The 22,513-nt window shown below is 39.9% G+C and overlaps 1 protein-coding gene across 3 annotated transcripts in view; it reads right to left on the reverse strand.

Annotated features, from left to right (window-relative positions):
• Positions 1-1,119: 1,119 nt before the first annotated feature.
• The window catches only part of UBE4B (ubiquitination factor E4B), a 41,344-nt gene continuing 19,950 nt past the window's right edge, over positions 1,120-22,513 (reverse strand). For all 3 annotated transcript variants that reach the window (XM_074161516.1, XM_074161518.1, XM_074161517.1), the window contains 20 exons: positions 22,312-22,412; positions 20,984-21,098; positions 19,039-19,122; positions 17,389-17,445; positions 16,498-16,614; positions 16,279-16,377; positions 15,693-15,806; positions 14,517-14,715; positions 14,148-14,286; positions 11,726-11,825; positions 10,823-10,950; positions 10,359-10,457; positions 9,336-9,571; positions 8,502-8,628; positions 8,073-8,217; positions 6,855-6,989; positions 6,149-6,340; positions 3,657-3,831; positions 3,241-3,387; positions 1,120-2,469 (listed from right to left, as the gene is read on the reverse strand). In XM_074161516.1, coding sequence (XP_074017617.1) covers positions 2,408-2,469; positions 3,241-3,387; positions 3,657-3,831; positions 6,149-6,340; positions 6,855-6,989; positions 8,073-8,217; positions 8,502-8,628; positions 9,336-9,571; positions 10,359-10,457; positions 10,823-10,950; positions 11,726-11,825; positions 14,148-14,286; positions 14,517-14,715; positions 15,693-15,806; positions 16,279-16,377; positions 16,498-16,614; positions 17,389-17,445; positions 19,039-19,122; positions 20,984-21,098; positions 22,312-22,412 — 2,571 coding nt within the window. In that variant the 3' untranslated portion in view covers positions 1,120-2,407. The remainder of the gene's footprint in view (positions 2,470-3,240; positions 3,388-3,656; positions 3,832-6,148; positions 6,341-6,854; positions 6,990-8,072; positions 8,218-8,501; positions 8,629-9,335; positions 9,572-10,358; positions 10,458-10,822; positions 10,951-11,725; positions 11,826-14,147; positions 14,287-14,516; positions 14,716-15,692; positions 15,807-16,278; positions 16,378-16,497; positions 16,615-17,388; positions 17,446-19,038; positions 19,123-20,983; positions 21,099-22,311; positions 22,413-22,513) is intronic.

Genomic DNA, 22,513 nt, shown 5'->3' on the forward strand with positions numbered 1-22,513 from the left:
AAATAGCAAGAGCTATTAGAGAACAGCAGACCTCAAGCCCTGCCCAGGATACACTTAGCTACGAGTAATTTAAGGATGGATTATTTATTTCTGCTTGCCCTCTCCTCCTTTTCTAAGGCTGCTCGTTGTTTCCACAGCAGCCTTATTCGCGAAAGGTGGCGGTGTGTCTGATTTTTAATAGCTGAAGAAAATTAGAAGCAAGCATTTCTTCCATCTTTCCAATAAGCAATAAAATTAACTTACAGAAGAAAGTCATGTGAAACCACAGCAGCTCAATATCCTCCAGTAAAAACAAATAGACTCCATGTACAGTTGTCCTCCCTCAAGTAAAGTATAAGTTCCGGGATGTTTTTAGAGATTTCATGCTATAATCCTTAATAAGGAGGCAGCAGGGGAAAATGTAAGAGGTTTTCTGTAGAATATAATTACCCCTCTACTAAAAAGGAAAAACACACCTTGAAAGTTATAGCTGATAACTTGTTCAGAAAGATGTTCAGAAACCGTGATGGCTGTGGCTGCTGGGTGACAGCTTGCAGGTAAAAGCATGGCGGACTTTGTTCTGTGACTTCTGAAGAGGGAATAAGGGGGGGATTTGAATTTGTGGAAGAAGTGAGGGTTAAGGAACTAAACCCAGTCAACAAACAAGCTTCTCCGTTTTCCCTAAGGGCAAGAGGAAGATCCCAACGTTTGTGTCCGCATGGACTGTTGGAACAAACACACACACAAACACTTGCGGGGGGAACACCAAAAAAACCCCCAAATCCAACAACCAAACCCCCCCAAAACACTTCATCTTCACATTTTAATTCAGAATTACTTGCACATCTCAAAGGTCAGCGCTGGATTATATATAACCGAAGTGGAATTCCTCTTGGAGCCTGTCACCAACTGTCATGGGGCTATGAATAGGTACAAGAGTCACCCACTTGGGAACATTCATGAGTCTGAAGTATTACTGATATCCGTGTGCACAGGAATTTTTTACATAATTTACTCTCCAGTTCTCTCCAGATCCTAAATTACTATCAACAAACCTGAACAAAGTGACCCAAACCTTTGAATTTTTTATACTTTCACTGACACGGTTAAAGGAAAGAAAAGACACAGGAAACATTTTGTGCGAGTGTGTATCATTTATTGTAGTTCAAGAGAGTCAGGAATTGAACAGAAGACACAGCGAAAAAAAAAAACAAAAACAACCTTTTTTTTTTTCAGACTTAATTTTAAAACACTGTGGTTTCAAATCCTTTTTAAAAAGGAAATTCAAGTATCATATGCAGGGGGCAGTAATACAAAAATGTTTGTGAATATTTTTTTTTTATTCTTTTTTTTTTTAAAAATGTAATTCTACATTTCCTGCACCCTTTCTGCTTTGGTAAGGCCAAGCCATGGATACAAATTGGTACGCAACGTAAAAAAAAAAAAAAAAAGTGACCCCTGCCCCAAACTGCAGCCTCCAAGAATAAAAGGATCTGCTTTCGGCGGACAAGCTCTAATGGCTCAGAACTGTCCTTTAGCATATATCTTATCTGCAGCATTAAAAGAATGGATTTTATTTTTTAAAAAGTCACTGAAATCCTGGTATTCCCAAGCATCTCATTCATGGCAGCTGTTTTTAAACGTATTTCTATCTCAAGGCTTTTCAAAAATACCAGAGCATCTACATCAACATAAAGAAAAGGGACATTTCAAAGAACAGAAATTAAAATCCATGTGTGAAGTCTTTGCTGTTTTTTTTTTTTAAGTTATCCTTGTGTCTAACACCAATTAAAAACCAAATATGCAAATATGTGTAATATAAAAATACGATCCCGAGATTAACACTTTGTTGCAGGCACAGTTATCGCACAGAATATGTTCTTTTGAGGGCAGGGGAATGATTTTGATTCACAGGGATATTTTTTTTTTTGCATTACAAAAGAAAAAAAAGAAAGAAAAAGACAGCAGTGCAGGATTGATGGGTGGAAGAGGAAGAAGGGAGGGAAAGAGGAAAAAAGTTACTTTAGCAGCAAAATGTCCAAGGTTCTAACCACAATCAAATTAACGGATATCTGGCTGTAAAAAATAAGGTTGAAGGGATGCTGCCCTGATCCATTCATCTTCGCTAAAATAATTCAGCTGTAAAAACTCCAAAATGTGACATATTGAAGGACAGTTTTGTAACATAAGCAACTTCCTAGCTTGTCCTCCATGTTATTGACCATCGTTATCACTTAAATATATGTACAAGAATTAAGCCGCTTTTCTCCTCGTCGACATGCTTCTGGTCGCTCCTGCAGTCAGCGCCAGCGGGCACTGGCAGCCCCAATCCCGTCAATCGCTCTCCAGGTGTATCTGCTCCACTATTCCCAGAACAGCCCACGCCCCGCTCTGCCCGTTGCTGTTGGCGTGCACTGCAAGGGAATCTTTAATGGTCAGCATTCTGCTTGTCTCTCATCCAGGCTTGGATTTGCTCTTTAAGTTCTGGCACTAAGAGTGTAAAGAAGAGGAAAAAAAAAAAGAAAAAAGAATGGTTAAGGTGGCAGTTAACATTATTTAAAGCTCCTCATGACCAATAGCAATTTCTTTTCTAGGAACCTGATCAGGAATATCTACTACTATTTGCTTCTCTATCAATGTATGCAGTGTGCACAGGTTTGAGTAAATGGCTTTTCAGCCTGGAGAAGGCTCTGGGGAGACCTCAGAGCCCCTTCCAGTCCCTGAAGGGGCTCCAGGAGAGATGGGGAGGGACTCTGTCAGGGAGCGTAGTGACAGGACGAGGGGGAATGGTTTTAAATTAAAAGAGGGAAGATTTAGATTAGATACTAGAAAGAAATTCTTTGCTGTGAGGGTGGTGAGACACTGGCCCAGGTTGCCCAGAGAAGCTGTGGCTGCCCCATCCCTGGAGGGGTTCAAGGCCAGGTTGGAGGGGGCTTTGAGCAACCTGGGCTGGTGGGAGGTGTCCCTGCCCAGGGCAGGGGGGTTGGAACTCGATGATCTTTAAGGTCCTTTCCAACTCCAGCCATTCTGCAGTTCTATGAAATGCATTACTCATTTACCTGCCATAACAGTATCATTTAGCCCCATAGTTACGAAGGCAAGGATGTGGGTTTTTCCCCAGAAAAAGGCAAAACAGAAGTAATGAACTTTTCTGCGCTGTTGAGATGAAAGACCTGTTACCTCTACACTGTTTTCTGAACAAACTGCACACAAATTGCTTCCCCCAGTCAGCAGTTCCATTGCTAACTCTTAAATGGATACCTGGTTCCAGCATATTTTCCGTCAGCGTCTGGCGATTGAAAGGATCAGTGGAAGAGTTGAGCAGGTGCCGCAGGATGATTGACCTGTCCATGATAGTTCCAGATGGCAACCTCACGGGGTCAGTCATCAGGGTGTCCATCAGCGGATCTGAAGGCACAAGCGTCTCCTCGTTACATTGATGACAATAGGTACAAATTTTATCCGCACACAAAAATACAGTACAATCCCAGGGAAAAAACAAACAAAGAAACTCTTTGCTCTCTCTATTTACTTGACTATTTAATTGAAATAGAGCAGGATCCAAGGCTTCATAAATGATATATAGAGTCTATATTTATATACTATTATTTAGAGTCGAAGTAACAAACCAAATCCCTCTTCTCCTAACAAGTCAGTATTTAGAAAACTCAACTTGCCTCTGAATTCATCGGGAGCATCGCTGTAATCGATCTCTGCCCGGGCGTTCTTGGCAACGATTTCCTCCACTTTCTCCGCCAGCAGTTTGAATTTCTCTATTGCTATGGTTGACTTGATCCCAGCCTTTCTCATCTTGGAGATAACCTCCTCAAAGAGCTCTTTACTGTAGGACCTCTACAAGCAAAGCATAAAGAGACAACTTTGCTGAGCTGTACTACCCTGACACGCCATAAAAATTCTAAAGATCTTTTAATGCATTTTTTAAAGTGCAGAAGGAGGGATCAATGAAACCTCAGCATTATGTCAGACAGATAACATCTCCTCTAGCGCCAAAATGTCAACTTTGGGGTAGATTTATGGTTTTTTACTGGTCGGCGCTACTGTGGAACTGTTCAGGACCCAAAAAAAAAAAAAAAAGGAAAAAAAGGCAACATCATCTAATCAAAATAAATACGACACTTGGAGAGACGGACTAGAATTATTAGGGTTGTTCCTTAGACAAAACATCTGTCTTGCCACTCCTGTCTGTGTTCTTGTTCTCACAAGTCTTGGCTGAAAATATAGCATAAAATGAGAAGCTTTTTGTGATTTCCTAACTTCTCTGACAACGTGCAAGGCAGTACTGGGAAAGAAGTGATTCTTGCTCCTAAACCAAACCAACCAAAAAAAAAAACAAACAACCACCAAACAAAAAACCCACCCCGTGATGTTGCAAAAAAAAAAAAATAGTACAGCAGCTCTGAGGGAGCTCAAACTGGCTGGACACTCGCCAACTGGTGCAGTAAGGACCGTGCAGCCCCACAGTAACAGCATCCAGAGAGACCCAACGCATAGCCCGGAGTTTCAACTGAAGCAAGCGTTGCTTTCATGGAGAGAAAAAAAAGTTAGGCAAGGACTTTGGAAAGCTGCTTACGTTCTAAAGAAGTTCACAATGCCCTGTTTTGATATAAGGCTTTTAATAAAAATTGTTATTTGCACTGCAGTGCAAGGCTGAATTAAACGACAACGCCAAAACACACTAAGTCTCACAGATTTCTATTTTCCTTGAGGATTTTAAAGTGTTCAACACGGCCCTACTTCTTTCATCTACACTATATCGCACCAAGAAATACCATTCACTGCTTCGGACACACAGTGCCCACCCAAACTCCTTTCTAGTCCACAAAGGAGAACAGGACTATGGCAATACGCCCAGGGCTTTATAAGCGTTTTCAGATTCCTGCTAATACGTGCGCGGATTTGCAAACGGGAGATGTATCAAAATGCTTCAGAGAAACCCTGCCATGATCAAGCAACTTTTTGTTTGTTTCGTTTTGTTGGGTTTTTTTTCTCTTAATACCAGTAGCCATTAACCAACTGTGCATTTCCTTGGTGTTTCTTTCCTGTCATTGACAGTTTCCAAGACACTAGTCACTGCCCGCCCCCCCCCCCAACTTTTTATGAAGGGCTACTTTGTTAATTAAGCTTTATTCCAGTTCCCACACCAGCAGGCTGCTTTCCTTTTAATCCCTACGTCATTGCTGTGCATTTTGCTGCGGCCAGTGTCGATGAATGTACGATGGGTAACACTCTCACTTTCCTACACTCCGAACAGCATAAAAAATTGCACGTCTATTATGAGCATGCAGTGGAAACACATAAAGTCTGTTTGAGGAGTGTTACTGACATTATCTGCAATTATAAGAACTTAAATAATTACAGAAAAAATGATCGTGAGTTACTCCGACAGCTCTGTTCCGCTAGACATGCAAATACAGCTTCATGTATTGGAAAACAGCTTCCACTAGAATTTCAAGTAGCCATCGAGAGCATTTTTTTCCCCTCTAGATTTGGAAAAGTTTGTATTATAAGACACAGGCGTGGACAGATGCGATTCAGCAGTTCGACAACTTTACAGGAACAGAGGTGAGAGATAGCTTATCTACCTTAAGGATTAACATTCTGAGGAGTTCAAAGGTGTCTCGCGTGCCTTGTGTTTTGTCAGTTTATTACACAGCCATGTGATAATATGAAAGGGAATACTATCTGGAAGCTGTTCATCTAGAAAGTGAACTTTGGATTGTTAAATGAGGCTCTTATTCTCAGCCCCAGCTCTGCCTGTTTCATGCGTTCTTGATGAGGAAGGGAGGGGGGAGTCGAAACTCTTGGTATGTTTTGGTTTTCCCACTTGCAAAATTAGGACAAAGTATTTCTGCTAATTTACCGTGAGGCTGTAGCTAATAGTGTAATAAGAAATTTCCTATGTGTGTGAAATGCTTGACATTTTTCCGTGTGTCTATAGGTTTGCAAAACACTTTGAAAACGTAACCATCTACAAAGAGCAGATAGAACACAAGCAGAGATGTTCTGCTGAAAGAAAACAAACTGGAAGCACATATGATGCAAACTGGGTGGCAGCATAAAAGATAAAAATCTTCTAGAGTATTCTGCAAAGTCCTGTTTATCCACAGTGCTTTTGCCCTTTCCCCCCCCTCCTCTTTTTGGAGCTCACCTGATCATCAGCAATTGCTTTAGCAAAGCGAGCACAATCCAGCTGTAGGTAAATGTCAGTCAGTTGGTCCAACAGCTTCTTTGGTTCAAACCCGTATTTCTCAGGGTTTTCGACTTTCAGGTCACGGCACTTGGGGCCACAGAGTTGCTGTAAGTTAAAGTTCAACATAGCGGCCAATCGCGGTCCAAGTTCCTACAAGACCAAAGTAAAACACTGATCACAGCACGAAGGCAGTGATAAAGAAGATTATCACCAGGTTGGCATACAGCAAGATCAGGAATTAACTGATTAACTAATAAAATTATCATTTTGTAGGCTTGCAGGAAGCGTCTTTTCTTTAGGCATACTTTCCATTAAAGAAAAAAACATGCAAACAGCTTCTGTCTAGAAGGACCACACCATCCAAGTGACTCAGGTAATGCTCTTAACATCAAATAACTTCAACAGCAATTAAATTTCAATGAGCTGCAGAAAGGGCTGGAGAATGGAGATGAAGGGCTGGAGAATGGAGATGAAGGGCTGGAGAATGGAGATGAAGGGCTGGAGAATGGAGATGAAGGGCTGGAGAATGGAGATGAAGGGCTGGAGAATGGAGATGAAGGGCTGGAGAATGGAGATGAAGGGCTACCAAACATTTCCAGGTTATTTTCCAACAGTAGAGATGTTAGAGAAGCCAAAAACCAAGTTAAATCTGAGCAGGACTTACAGGTCTGAGAAAAGGCTTTTGAACCTGCTTGGTAAGGATATGGAACATATCAACAGTTTCTGTTGCCAGGGCAAGATATGAACGAGACACACGCTCATCCTGAGCCAGCTGCGATTGCCGAGCCTGTTGCTGATCCTAGAAAATAAACATTCAGTGGTTACAAGTCCACAGAATTTCCTACGTCATCCCCAATCAACACCTGAACAGCCATAATGCTAACGTGGTCTAGGCAGACAAAAGGACAGACCACAATTCAAATCCAGATGTGATACATTTTTTAATTTAAGGTATAGCTCACTTTTACTACCTAATACTAACCAAAAGTCCACACCAATCTTCCAGAATTCTGCAACACTAAAAATGAATGCAAACGGTGTCACGAGACTCCACGGTTATTGAGTCTGTTCCCATCCTGTAACTGCTCCTCGCAGCCGCAGAACTGCGTTATGCTTCCTTTCCATCCAAATGCCAATACTTCAAAACCAGCTTGGGATCCGAGAGCCAAGTGAGGTTCTCTCTAATTTATGCACCATCCTAAGTAATGAACTGGGACAATCTGGAGATGATGTGCCAGCTCATTGTGGCACTACAGTAATGGCTTTACCTTGCCAGTAGGCACCGACAGGAATGGAGGCTCCATAGGAGCAAACCAGGATAAGTTTAACAAACAAGACCTTGATAGCTTTTATTTTCAAACTCTTTTTTTTTTTTTCCTTTTAGAAATCAATAATCTTAAAATAGAAATACCTGACATTGGTGGGTCAACACACACAATTATTGTTTAATCAGGCTAAGGACTGAGGTATAGGACTCTAATTGTCGGCATCAAATCTACCCAGGATCAATGCATTAACAAAATAAAAGCTTCTATTCCTTGAAGTCAATTCAACTGGCGTGCATCTTCCAAAACCTCCTTCAAGAAGGTTAAAGTCTCAATTTCTCCACTTAGAATTAAGTGCACAGTAATTTAAAACTTTATACTATTTCCACTTCACACCAGCCACTCTTTGCCAGCCACAACATAACTACGCAGAATGATGTTTTTTGCAGAATGTCATCCAGAGTGACCATGGCCATACTGGCAGCGAGAAAAAGCATCGAGAACTGCTTCTCATGAGCAGCTCTTCGGTGCTGCCCCTTATTAAAAAGTTTTTAATAGTCTTTTATTAAAAAAATTAAAAATAAGTAAAGGGCACTTTGAAAAACAGCTCTGTTCACCCTGGGCAGCAGGTCCCATTGTTCTTTATTCTTCATCTCCTCTTGCACTTCATGGATACGTTTTAGGGACTCCAGACTCTCATCCAGCAAGAAAGTTGTGTCATTTATCAGCATGTTGATGTAGCGAACAAACTGCTTCCCAGAGCTGAAAACATTGAAACACAGTTATGGCGGCAGAGCAGACGGGTGTGCAGACCAGACTGCAGCCCCAGCAACACTCCTCCTGCACCGTATATTTCAAACAACGATCCCATTCCCCACGCCAAGCTGATTGTGGTGTCCAGAGCTCAGTTCAGAAACACTCCAGTTTTACTGGAAGCGGTTGCCATTTAAGATACCATGGAAAGCAGCATCAACCATTCCCAACAGCAACGACTCCTCGGGTCATTGCACAACAGTAAGCAGCATCATACACAATTTTTTACTCACTTGAACTCTTCCATAAATGTACCATGGTGGGCTATGTTCTGCCAGAGGCTTTTGAAAATGGTACTGATGTGGTAGCGGATCGTAAACTTGTCATAGAATTCACTAGTGGCTCCAGTATGTTCAACATCTGGGAAAGAAAACAAATCCCAGAACTGAAATGAAAATCTTTCCCACCAGGACTCACCTGCACACGCCCCCTCTCTCCCCCACTGTCTCCGATGATGAGATTCAAGCACCAAGCTTTAAGAGACGAAAGTCAATTCTCATTCAGAAGTCTCCATCTGAGTCCCCATTAAAAGAAACACTGTCCATTTTGTAATCCAGAACCAACCTCATATCCTAAGAAAAACCCTCAGAAAACAAAACTTCCTGTTCTGTTCAACTCCACTCTGCTCTTCGTCCCACAGTCTGAAATTTCAATAAGAAAACTCTGGGAACGCTGCAAAATTAGTTATTTCTATAAGTGCAAAGCCCTTTTGGAGCATCCAAATCTACAGGAGTAGCAAAACCACAATCAGAAGTTTTAAAATCCCAATACTCTCTATGAAATGAACAAAAAACTTGCTGTTTGGAATCCAAACACCACAAAAACAATCACCACATCAATCTACAGAGCTACTGCTCAGCAGCTTGTGGAAGGACTGGAGTTCTTAAGGTTCCATCTAATGTTATTTCCCCTGACTCCTGAGCAACAAAGCCTCATCTTTGCAAGACCCAAGATCTACCTGGGGCGTGCGTCTGTTTTGTTTTTAAAGGTTACAGCTAACTCAGCCTTTTGCCTTATAATACTCATTGCTTACCGTACGCTCAGTGAAGTACGGACAGAGAACTTACCTGTGTAAAACTTCATCAAGGAGGGGACTAACAATTTGGTGGAGAGAGGATGATTCTCAATCATTTCGAAGAACTTTTGCGTCCGGGGCTGAACAGCTGGATTTGTCATGAACATCACCTCCACCAGCTTGGCTACTAAATAAGGGTTTCGGATGTAGTTCTGGTTGCACAGCATCACAACGAGGAACATGACTATGTCCTGAGTACAGGGCTCATAAAGCACCTGAGGAGCATATCTGAAAAGAGATAAGGAAAACAAAATGAAAAACCCCAACCCTGTATTGTCTGCCGAAGATTTATTACATACATCAATTAAATTCAGATCGCTCATTAGCAGCAGGAAAAGTTTAGTCATTTTACCAGAATTTCCCATCACTCTTTACAGAAACTGATTTTTACTCTTAAAGGTCCTACCAGCTGTTCACTACTGGAAGCTGGATTTTAGCACTATCATATTATTTTGTTGTCCATAAGAGCGAATTTGCTATGAAGTACCACTATAACAGCACCTCAGGAAGGCAAAAGCAAACAGTCTGAATCTGAAGGCACATTTTCAGGAAGAAAGTGACCAGTTTGGAACTCCAGGATTACATCTGAAAAGTATTCGTGCCCATCTAAGCTCCTAAAACTATACAAATGTATTTCATCCCAGCAAATTTATAAATGATTTTCTACTTATTAAGTTATGACTTTTAAGAAGTATTATTCTAGTGATGCTTTAACATATCATGAGGTCAAAAGGACTTGGCAAATTCCAAACCATAAAGAAAATTCTTGGAGAGAGGGAACCAAAAAACTCTTCAACTTTCTTCCAAGAAAGAATTAGGTTAGAAGGGAGACTGGAGCTCATTGAGGCATTACATCTGCAGCAATGCCTGCCAATCTTATGGCTGTTGTTAAAAAAAAAAAAAAAGAGAGCATTAACTAAAAAATAGCCAGGAAACTACTTTCACATCCAAAATTTACATGCACAGCACCTGTTACGGGGTTAGGAAAACTTCTTTTAGATAAAACTTTACTTACTGTACAATAAAAAATAAGAATTCAGCAACATCTTCCACGTAAAACTCTGGCAATGCTGCAAATACCTTCGGAACTTCAGGAGTTAAAGGCAATTTTATGCTGTAGAGTAAGAGAGACAACAACAGGACAGTAAAATAGCAGGGTTAAATCCAAAGCATCAGCAGCTCTCTACTGGAATTCTCCTATGGGAACACTTGACAAGAGTTCTGAAACTGATTTTTTTTTTTTTTTTAAATCTATGTCAGTACTTCAAGTGTACTAAAAATACCCGAGAGTTGCTCCTTCCCCGCCCCCAAACTGAACCTTAAACTATAAATAAGACATATATTCCATGCAAGAATGTATGACACTGACATAAATAAAAAACCCCACCACAATTAAAACTCTAGAACTGCTAAATTCAGTAACCAGTCTAACATAATCTGAAAAATCTTAGAGTTTACACGGAGTATTCTGACACTCACTTGGGATAGGCAGGGTCAAGGATGCGAAGCATCAGCTGAATCACCATGCCATAGAAATTCAGACATCTCCTGAGAAAGTTTTCATCCAGCAAGCCAGCATCCGCACAAGCCTTGCACCTCACCAGTTTCTGCAGAATATACACACAAAAACTAATCCAGGACAAGAACATAAAAGGAGGGCCAAAACTAATCCAAACTAATCAACGTATCTATGAATCCTGACAATTATACAGTAATGTCTTCCTAAAATACGTTCTTATTTGAAGAAAACAGGGCACTTAAGCCCCAGTGTATCAACAAAAACAGGCACGTAATTCAGAGCTGGAAGGACAGAGGAGGCTTTTACAAGCTCTATAGGAACAATGACAGGAATAACAGAGGAATAATCAAAGTGGGAAAATGTATAATTAAAGTCATTGTGGAGATACAGTTCAGAAAATGTGTGTCAATTTATACTAGGAAGACGTAAGCAGGATGTCTCTTCCAAAGAGAAGACTCCAACATACACATCTTGATGAGAATTCTACATGAGACCTGAGATTTGAGAGTTCCATCTCCACTTGGGGCACGGACTGTGCACGCACAATTACCACTGAAGAAATCACAATCCCTTTGCTGTTCCCTTTCCAATAAAAGGAGATATTATTTTCTTTCTAAGGAATACTGGCTAAGTTAATCTTGGTGTTACTTTAAATTTTAAATTCACCACTAATGTTATATTGTATCACGACCACCATCTAGTGCAGTCAAAAATGTTTTAACAAGATCTCATGGTTCACAGATTCAAACCCACCGTTTTCAAGAAGCATCAGTGGGGAAGTTGCATTTAAACATCAGGACACAAAGTAAACCGGGCAGCAGGCTGACAGCAGCATTGAGCTGAGAACTGAATCACTTACAAACCTTAAGCTGCGTCTTGCAACGTTTCAGCATTTCTCGATGCCTGGTCGCCAGAGGAGAATCCTTCCATTGACTTTCATTGTTTTTCAGATCTTCAACAGTCCTGAAAACCACATGCAATAATTGGTCATCACAAAAGAGGGGATACGTCCTGCCAACTAAAAGGCACTTGACCCATTTATCTGCTAAATACAGAGGAAATATTGAGAAGTGGGGGGAAAAAGCTAATCGTTTTCATAGAAGTTACCCATCATCGTAACAACAAAAGTAAATTGCTTGTGTAAATGCAGACCGAACATCTGCAGTGTGCCTTCGAAGGCGTGACATGGACCAGCTCAACACACACGCCTGTCAGAAATCAGAACAGTGGGGAAAAAAAAAAAGGGATGGAACACAGAAGGGATCTCTCCTGCTGACAAACTGATTTTATCCACTGTATTTAAAAAAAAAAAGCACACTTGCCTTTGTTATTTTTTTTCACACTAAAGCCTATAGTCATTTTAAAGGAAGGTTAAAAGGATGTAATTAAAATGAACCCTAACACAGAGAAAGGCTGGTCCAGTTAACGAGATATTCAGAGGTCTCATTTGTCTTCTAACATCAGAAAGGAAAATGGAAAAGAGAATTGGCTAAGGAAGAAAAAGGTGGCTGAGAGCCAGACTAGCTAGAAATACCTTCCCTTTCCCAAGAAAGGTACAAGTCTGTATCCCGTGTGTCTTCCCACTATTGTACATGATTCTTTGCAGTTTTCTTCTACCCTTCTCATGGTCCACTCCCCATGAAGTTCAGGTTTGCAGAGGAGTACAACACCTGAACAGTCTATCGTCTCCCTGTCAGCCTAAGGACCAGTAAATCAAGGTGCTTGATATTACCTCCCATCCCCACCCCATCTTCTCGCTTTGCCCCACAGAAGAGAGAACTTCAATGTACATTACTCATGTCATTTACATTTCAAAAACTCTATGTATTCCCGTATCTTAATCCTTTTCAGGAAGGGCAGCTGATCGGAACAAAACTTGACATACTATATGAATATATATGTATTCAACTATCTGAATACCATCCCGTTTCATCCCTCCTCTAAACACAAATTCTTTTGCACATCAATCTCTGCCTACAGCAGAAAAATATCCAGCCTAATTTCTTTATCACCGGCATCTAATTACGTTGCTCAGTGTTGCAAGCAACTAAGCAATTCGTGGAAAACGCTGAGCACTAAGCTCCTATTGATGTCAGTAAAAGCCAAGAGCTCTTCACTCTGCACCGTTAGATGGAGATTGCTGCATAAGCAACTCCTTCGCAACAGTTCTAAATAAGGAAAAAACAGCAATTCCTTTTCCAAGCCAAACGTATGGCTTATTTACAAGTGATCCACAGGCTTTTCTATAAGACAATACTTTTCTTCTATGAAAATACTTCTTTTCTTTAAGATATACTGATTCTTCCTGCTCCATTCTCTGCAGCTTCCCAGGTTCTTGGCCTGCATGTGCTTTAAAAACTAAAAATGAAATCACTACAAATGCAGTCCAAAAATCCTGTAATGAATCGTGGTATTACTGCCAAGGAACATTTACCAAAATGCAATGACTCCAATTATAAACAATGGAAAATACTGATGATACAACAATCTGTTCTAATTTTAACAGAGTATTCTTCGAGGTTTAACAACTATAAAAGTCTGTTTAAATTTGTGCCAAGAGAAATGGAAAAGAGCAGTATCTTCATGTCAACATCATAACTTTTATTTACAATTTTTAAAATGGTAAAACCACATGCTGAATTACATGTACACCAACAACATTAAGAGTTTATTGCTGAAGCCTTCATCTCCTCCCCAAGGGTACGACAAGTTATCCCACCTCAGAAGCCAGGGAGAAAAAAGGTAAATACCTTCCAGGGCACACAAAACAGCACAGGCATTAACTAACAATGTCTTGTTTCTGAAGTCACAAGTCATCTATAATGACTTCATTATCAGACATGGAACCTTACACACACTCCTACAGTTATGTCAAGGGGCCTGAGGCACCGATGTCCCCACACCATCAACTACACCACACGGTAAGTTACAATAACCAGCGTTAAGTAATGTCATGAATGCTGAAACGCTCTAAAGATAGTTCAATTGTCTTTTCATTAGAATGGTCTTCTCCACAATTTGAGCTGCCTTGTGTAACCAATATCCTCCATCCCATCAGTATTTGAATTCCCCAATTCAAGCCACAGTCCCCCAACGTAAGCACAAATCCTTAAGGACCAAAAGCAGCAGATAGATGAATAGTTAAGGTGATTTGTACTAAGCAGCAGTTATACCCAAATTGTCGTTCTAATTCCCATTAAGTTTGTGGGAGTTGCCATCACGGTGAGAAGATGACATCGCTAGGATGCCAGGACTCTCGGATGCATTAGATAATTAAAAACTAACCTATTAAGTTCCCTGATGGCCCGCAGTCTACGTATGTACCGACGGCAGCTTGGCAAGATGGAGAGATGATGGGCATGCAGGGTTAGGAAGAAACATTCTGTTGGGAATTTCGGCTCAGAAAATGGAGACGGATCCCTGTCTAGAAAACAAAAACAAACAAGCAGTTTAGATGGAATAAATTAAAAGACTAATTGCTTTACTGGGGGAGAGACCTTGAACTCAACTTTCTTTAAAACAAGTAAGAGCAGACAGCATCAAGGAAAAACATTTAGGAAGAGGGGAATTATTTGCTGGAATCAAGTAATTCCATGTACCTCAAGTATCAAAACCAGAAGGCAGAGCAAATGCTTAACACCTCGGAGTACTCACAAAGTTCAGCAATCCAGGCTGCAACATCCTCCATTGTTGCTTTCACTCTTGTCTCATCTGTTGGGAGGTCAATACGACACCTGGGATGAAATATGTACATGGGATCAACCGTTTCCAGCTTTATCTTCGTACTCAGTTGCTGTAGTACCCATAGGAAGTTGAGCATAAAGCCATCTGTAGATACCAAACGATCATCTGTCTGTGGAATAAGAAAGGAAAGAGTTGAAGACGTAAGCTCAGAAGGGTATTTTCTGCTGCTCTAGCAGTATTCAACGTAGATGAAATATACAAGCTCGAGAAAAGCCAGAAATGAAGAACGTGGATCTTCATCATAAGGAGACCTTCGTGGTAACAGGAAGGTCACTTAGTAACTTAGATATTATCTTTCTTTACAGTTCAAGTAGTCATTCTCAAGAACACTAAACAAACATATGAAAAGTAGTAGAAGATCTAAGAAATTAAAAGGGCCTCTTTCAAGAATGGTTTGTCACAGATATAGACAGCAACAGAAGAGTTTCAAGTAGCTGCTGAGCTTCACTTCTTAAGTTATATCTTAAATGTAAAGTTTCCGTTACTTCTTCACTGGAATTTCACAGAAATATTTCTTACAATGGATCCAGATGTTTGCTTTTGAGAAGGGGACGTGAAGACAACAATGATGCAAACTTCAGTTGTTCAGGGTTCATGCACAGTTTTTAATCCCAGGAAGTAAGTGCGATGCATTAATTAAACAACACCAAAATACCATCCCCGCTGTCTCCCTGGAAGCACGCCAGCTCATAGCTGCATTACTCCTTTTATAGAAGCCACACAAACACAGCTCAGCCACTTAGCAGCTGGGAAATACGCTTTTTAAACATAGCCAATTGCGATCAATGCCGCCCCCGTGAAGCAAAGGGGAGGGAGGGGGGAGTACAAAGCTTTAAACATGTAATATAGAATCCTTGTTAATGAAGTGACATGACAGTCCTAAGACAGGAGACAACATAAACTGATCAAATCGGTATAAGATAATAATTTTGGAAACTTATTGAAAGAGATGAAGACTGACGACAGGGCTTCTTGCCTGTTGTGGAGGCACTCAAAATTCTTTTGTCCTCCACTCCAGAGCCACCACGTGCTATCTGTGCACTGACGAGGACCACTAATTACAGGAAGAACATTTCTTTTATTTACCTGCATTTGTGCCTTTTTCATGTTGGCATTGACAATAGCTGCCATGTAATTGAGAGCCGCTTCCCGAGTTTCACCATTCAGTAAAATACTGTGTAGAATCTTGAACAGCTCTTGCTGGAATTTCAAGTCAAGATTGTGTCAGGTTGCACATACCGCTCAACATTGCATTCCTGCTTTCTGCTGCTCTATAGCTTTATGTTCTACAAATTCCACAAAACTAACTACAACCTCTGTTATGGTCTTATTTTAAACATTATATGCATATATTAGTTATGAAATTAGTTACAGAAAAATGTATATAGACTAGTGCAACACACACACTACTAATATAGTATGCTTTTTTTTTTTACTCATCCTTTAACATAAACTATAACCCATGACTAACTGTTTTGTTATTGTCTGAACTGGCTTACAGCCTTAGAGAAATATTTGTAGCACTAATTTTTTTCCTAATTCCCTTCAGCCACATCCTAACAGATTTGTTGTTTAATAAAGAAGCAAGATTGTTTTGTTACATTCTTCGTCTATGTCAAGATCAAAAACCCCACAATATTCTTACATTATTTTTAAACACGAAAACACTTACCCTTGCTAATTCCAGGTAATGTTGCAAAGACTGGCTAACAACCCGGGTGTTTTCTAGAGTAATTGCAGGCCCTGAGAAGTACTTTTCAACTACTTTGTTCTGAAAGTAGAATGAATATTGCCAAATGTATCAAACGTTGGGGAAGTGAAAAAACCCCAAAACCCAACCAAACAAGAAAACCCCACGACACTACTACCTACATCCTTCCGTAACACTTACATCATCTTCAGCAAAGACAGAGAGACTGAAGAAGGCTCCAAGATAGGAAAGTCTTTGCAGTTCTCTTCCTGCACCGGTGCTTAAAGATTTAGGCAACCACAAGGGCAAAGAGACAACCTAGGAAACAGGAGAAACAGGAAGTTAATGAAAGCAGCCGGGTCAGCCATACTATTTTACCCGAATTTCCCATGTTTGCCACAGGCCCTCGATTCTTCAACATTCAGTCATGCTAATAGCTAAAAGAAAACGTCTCCTCAGTATCTCAGCATCTAAGCAAATCCTGTTTCATAGAATGGTCAGAGTTGGAAGGGACCTTAAAGATCATCGAGTTCCAACCCCCCTGCCCCGGGCAGGGACACCTCCCACCAGACCAGGTTGCTCAAAGCCCCGTTCAGCCTGGTCTTGAACACCTCCACAGATGGGGCAGCCACAGCTTCTCTGGGCAACCTGTTCCAGGGTCTCACCACCCTCACAGCAAAGAATTTCTTCCCAATATCTCATCTAAATCTCCCCTCTTTCAATTTAAAACCATTACACCTCGTCCTGTCACTACATTCCCTGATAAAGAGTCCCTTCCCATCTCTCCTGTAGCCCCTTTCAGGTACCAGAAGGCCATTATCAGGTCTCCCTAGAGCCTTCTCTTCTCCAGGCTGAACAACCCCAACTCTCTCAGCCTGTAATTTTTGCCTTCATTTTTCTAGATTCTCAGGGAAAAGAACTCCTTTACCACTTTACATTAAACTATTGTTTAGAATGAGACACTACAGTAGCCCCAGTTTACAGTTCTGAAGAACATTACAGATGTGGATCAAATGATATAACAAAGTATGTTACATGGTTCTTAAACCTTGGAAAAAAAACCAACACAATAATCAGACTGGATACACTTACCAGACTGCACATAGGGTGTGTTTTCCCAAACTTGATTTCACAAAGTTCACATAGTGCCTATAAAGAAATCCCAAGAAAAATCACTTTTGTGTGTAATCCCTAAGTAACCTGTCTGCAAATAATAAGCCTAACATGGTAAACTGCTGAAAGAGTCAAACCTTTTCCCCTTAATCAGTGGAAAAACTTTTATCTTCTACAACGGCAAAGAGGTCCAAAAAGAGCTAGAGCACACCCTGCTCCCACTCTAGCTTTTACATCTGTTCCAAATTGTCTCAAAAAGGCTAACATGCCTCACAGGATAATAAATTATTGCGCTTATTTCAAGAAATAGCTGTGCAAATTGTTTGTTCAGAACATAACAATGCCTTTGCTGGACTCCTGAACTGCCACAGAGAAGTCAGTAACAATAATAAATAGAGCAATTGTTCTATACATACACCACGGCCTTTGTCTTTTGAATCAGTGGAAAAATGTCAGATGAACACAGAAGCCAGAAACAAAGAATCCTATCCAAGATCTCTAACTCACTTTCAACTGCAGCACAGAAAAAAGGAAAGCAGTTACGAGACGATTCTGAAAACACAAGAATACTGTAGGCTTTCACGTATCCCGCTTCTCCTCTATTATATGTTCTCATTCTTCAATTATACTACAGCTACTGATTACTATTCCATCCTTTTGGTGCACATTGTGCCAACTAGAGATGATAAAAATGGAGTATCATTTTCAGGTAGCCCTTACTTGTAGCCAACAGCCAAACTTGCAACAGTTCACAATTTAAACTGGGGGGAAATAACAGAAGAGCAGGAAAACAAAGAATCAGCAAAAATTATTATTTTTGCAAAAGTACCACAGTCGCTTAGTCAGTTTGATTTGCAGCGTGCCAGTCCAGTTAATCTCCTGAAGTACAAATTAAACCGGAGACGTAACAGCCTTTGTTGGCATCACACGCTGAAAATATCTGAAGGTGTTAGCTGACAATGCTCAATTTACCCAAGAATTTAACTTGCTCTTTTGTGGCCTAACATGCTTTTCAAAAGACTTTCTTGTTTTGTCAATAAAAGCAGTAGGAGGGCAGCAGATCTAGGGACTAAAACATGCACTTCAAAAAAAAAAAAATCTAAAAATAAAAGACCCAGCTTTTCAGCCAAGGAATATTATGAAATTTGCCTACAGTAGCTAGTCACCAATTCAAACAATTTTGGATTTAATGTAATAGAGCTTAAAAGTGAGTCTAACATACAAAACAAACAAAAGTGAGTCTAACAAACACTGGTATGGATATGGGGCCTTATTCCCCAGATTTAAATTGAGAGGAGCTCAGCAGGATTTTATAACCAGAGTATTCTAACTATGATGGAATCCATACACTTGATTAATCTTATATAAAGCAATACATATCAACATTTGAATAGCCCACTATACAATCTCTATACAATAAGCTTAAGGTATTATTGGCCTCAGACTCTACTGGATTTTTTAATGATCTTTTACACATCTCATACCTCATGTAGATTCCACATAAGATAAAGTATTTCAACCTGTTTGGGCTTAGCTTGGTTAGTGGGTTATTATTAAACTCTATGTTGGAAGCTTAATGTGGTATCAAAAATCATAAAGAAACAGCTTCTAGAAACAAACAGTGCTTACCATAAGGGGATATTTAAAATTGTCACTATCAAGGGAACACTCTTTGGAAGCTACAGCCAGGCCTTGTAAGATGGGAATAAAGATCTGTAAAAACAGAAGTAGATTACTTTATTCAAGAGTAGGAGCAATCAAATGACACCATTGCTTTTCACAGCATGAAATGCCTGTTCATCCTTCAGATACTGCAAGTTCCACAAAAGAAAAAAGCTGAGATATTTTCTTTAAATTTATATCAGTTAAGCCTGAATGCTTAAGAGATTATTCAAAGCTAATAAGCAACTTGCTTGAAATAGCGTAAGCAACGTATCGACTTGATGCCTGAGCATAACGACCTACCCATAAAAATTTATTTCCAAGCACTTGTATGTATTTTTCCTGATCACATTCTAACTTGTTTCCAAATGCTTACGTTGCAAACCAAATAACCCCAGGTACAAGCTGAAAAACAGCAAAGTCAGCGTATTGACAAAAACCTGGTGGTGTTCCATCAAGTTCTGAGCGTGAGGAACCCCCACGGGGAAGCCTAAACACATTTCCCACAGCATCCCTGCAGCTACTGTACACATGTGTGTAAGAATGTATATCACACCCACAAATCAGAGCACAAGTTCTACAGAGGTCTCCAACAACTTGATTGCCCAAATGGGTAATAATTTATTCGCCTATACACTTGAAGTAATAACATAGCTTTAATTTTGCATGTCGTGTAAGCAAGTTGCTTTTGCCCTGGTAAATTGTAACTGTGGTAAGAGCAAAGATAATAAGCAGCAGTCAAGGATTGTCATGAACGAGGAAGTGGCATAACAGGAACTTATTAATCAAAAGTAATTATAGCCAATTACTAAGTCCCAATCACACAGCTCTGACAACTATACCCTCACAAAATGAACCCTTATAATAATTTTGCAACAGTAACAACAAGAGGTCCCACTGAATTTTAAGTATATTGTGTTGCTTCTACAAAGAGAAAAAAAATCTTATTAAATCGAATTACAGAAAAGGACTAGAAAGAGGTGGTTTTCTGCTTCAGCAGAAAGGTTCTCTTCTCCAGGGTAGGAGACCTTTAACATTTTCCATAACCACTTTTTGACAGTATTACACGTACTTCCAACTGCAGGAACTCTACTAAAAGCTGTCCAGACCGAGATATAAATTATTGAAAAATATTTGCACTACACACACAAACTAGCTCATGTCATTTTTTTCAGAATCGGAAGGATCAAATGCCATCTTGAGGCCTCTTTAGAGCTAAGTCACATAAACTACAGGAGCGCTAATTAGAGAGAATTACAACCTTGCTGATCTACTTTAACATTATACGGGCTAGAAGTTTGCTAGCTGTCTTAATTACTAGACCCATCAGTTCCAATTTTTTTTTATTATCTCAGTGAATTACTCTGACACACAAAATAAACCATATAATGTTTCTCAGTCATCTCTTCTCTAAAATACCGAAGGCTTAATGGACTAGGATTTGTAAAATGCTCTTAGCGCCTTACGTGCAAACTATTAAAGTTGGAAATAAGGGTAAGGATTGCAAAACAGAAAAAACAATAAATCTTTCTGAGTAGGATTACAAAGATCACTATCTTAGACATATGTTTTTAGGATATTGTGTACAGAAGCACAGAAGGATGAAAAGCCAAGATCAATCTGCCTGCACATATTCCAAGTAGTTCAACATAACATAAGTGTGCGCTGCTTATTAACAAATGCATTTTTGATAATTAGAACCAGTAAATAATGAAAGTCAGTCTTTTTCACAAAATGCTAAATGAGTTAAAAACGAGCAAAACCAAACTCTAAGTGCTCAGCAGGTCTCTACCCCCTGAGGTAACCGGTATAGAACTGAGAGATGCAGAATAAACCTCTGGAAATCCACTCTTGGATATTGCAGAGAACAGAATCATATGACGTAATTATTTATTTTTTACCTATGCCTTACCTGTTTGAACACCTCTTCATCCTGATAAGTTGTTCTCACCAATTCTTGGATGAAGCCAAATGGGAGATTCCTACACAGCATATACGGTACCAGCAGAGACTGCTGCTGCAATGACCTTTATTTGTATAAAAAAACACATATCCCAAACTACTGATTATTTCCAGTAGTATTTGTAGCAGTATTTGCAAAAATGTCAGAGTAATCATGTCTAAGGATGTGCCAGAGAGCAGATTAGCAACTGGTAGACACACCTACTCCTCTTAGGAGTAACTAACCTTGTCTTCTCAAGCCACTTGGGGAAAGGTTATTGTGAAACAGATGCTGCTGCCAACATCACACTTTAGTTTAATGAGACTGGAAGAAAATAACAGCTTCTGCGTAGTAATTGGTTCTCCCTTCTACTCCTCTCTAACGAAAAGACCCTTTGCTATGCTCAACTAGTGAAAGAACAACATTTTTTGATGTTTGTTTTTCCAGATGAAGAAAAGAACGTAACACTGGCTCTCTCTGAAGTAATACAGTCATTACTTTTAACTGCTCCCTAGGAGGTTTTTAAAAAGTATCTTTTTTCCCCCTTATTATTCTAAAATGAAATAAGAATAAAACTTAATTCTAATGTCAACATTGGTTCACACAAAGAAAAAAACTAATTTCAAAGCACAGTGGAAAATCAGTGCACCTTTAAGGATTACAGAAGTATTGTTTGGAATCACAAATACAAAATCACGCAGATTTTAGTAAAAGTCACATGGCCTATTTTAAAAACCTTTTGCTGTTCCAACTAAAGAGGCTGCTGGTTAAACAACTGCTGTTGAAACAACAGCACTTGAAATCTCAGAGTCTTGATTTAGCGTAGAATGTCTACACAGAGATACACATTTCCAAATCTGTTGTGGTAAACTCTCTGAAGTAAACAAGTGCTGCACCACTTCAGCAGTTTTTGCTACACATTTTGATACGACTGTTTCTCAGCTGCAGCTGAACAGGTTACTGACTGTCACAGGAGTAGTGCCCCAACAATCTGCAAGTAAAACAGTTTATGCATGAGGTAAGGCAGAAAACAGCTTGGTTAATTCAGATCCCCCATTTAAACTGGTCAAATCAACCTGGGTGATTTTACCCAAACAGAGTTAGAAAACATTTAAACTGCTCCTCACTACCGTAGCGGGGGAGCAACAGTCTCTAATGGTAAAGCAATAAACTACTCCTCTGGCACACAACTGCATCCCGGTCCAACAACTGATCTTAAGTTTTCTTATCTAAACCTCCAAAGAAAAAGAAAATCCCGGAACAATCTAACTTTCAGGACTAACATGAGCTGTATTTACCTTGGTTGTGTTAAGGATCCCTGTAGCACCAAAGCAGCATGTGAAATGCACTGCGATCGGATGTTGCTCAGTAACTGGCTAACTGTTGGCTGGCTACACATCTGATAAAAATAACTTTATTTTAATACAAACGAAAAGTATTCAGAGACAGGACAGGAAATATGATAAACGTCTTTATTCATGCAATATGAATGTATTATGC

The sequence above is a fragment of the Numenius arquata genome, chromosome 20 (assembly GCF_964106895.1).
Source record: "Numenius arquata chromosome 20, bNumArq3.hap1.1, whole genome shotgun sequence".
Taxonomy (NCBI): domain Eukaryota; kingdom Metazoa; phylum Chordata; class Aves; order Charadriiformes; family Scolopacidae; genus Numenius; species Numenius arquata.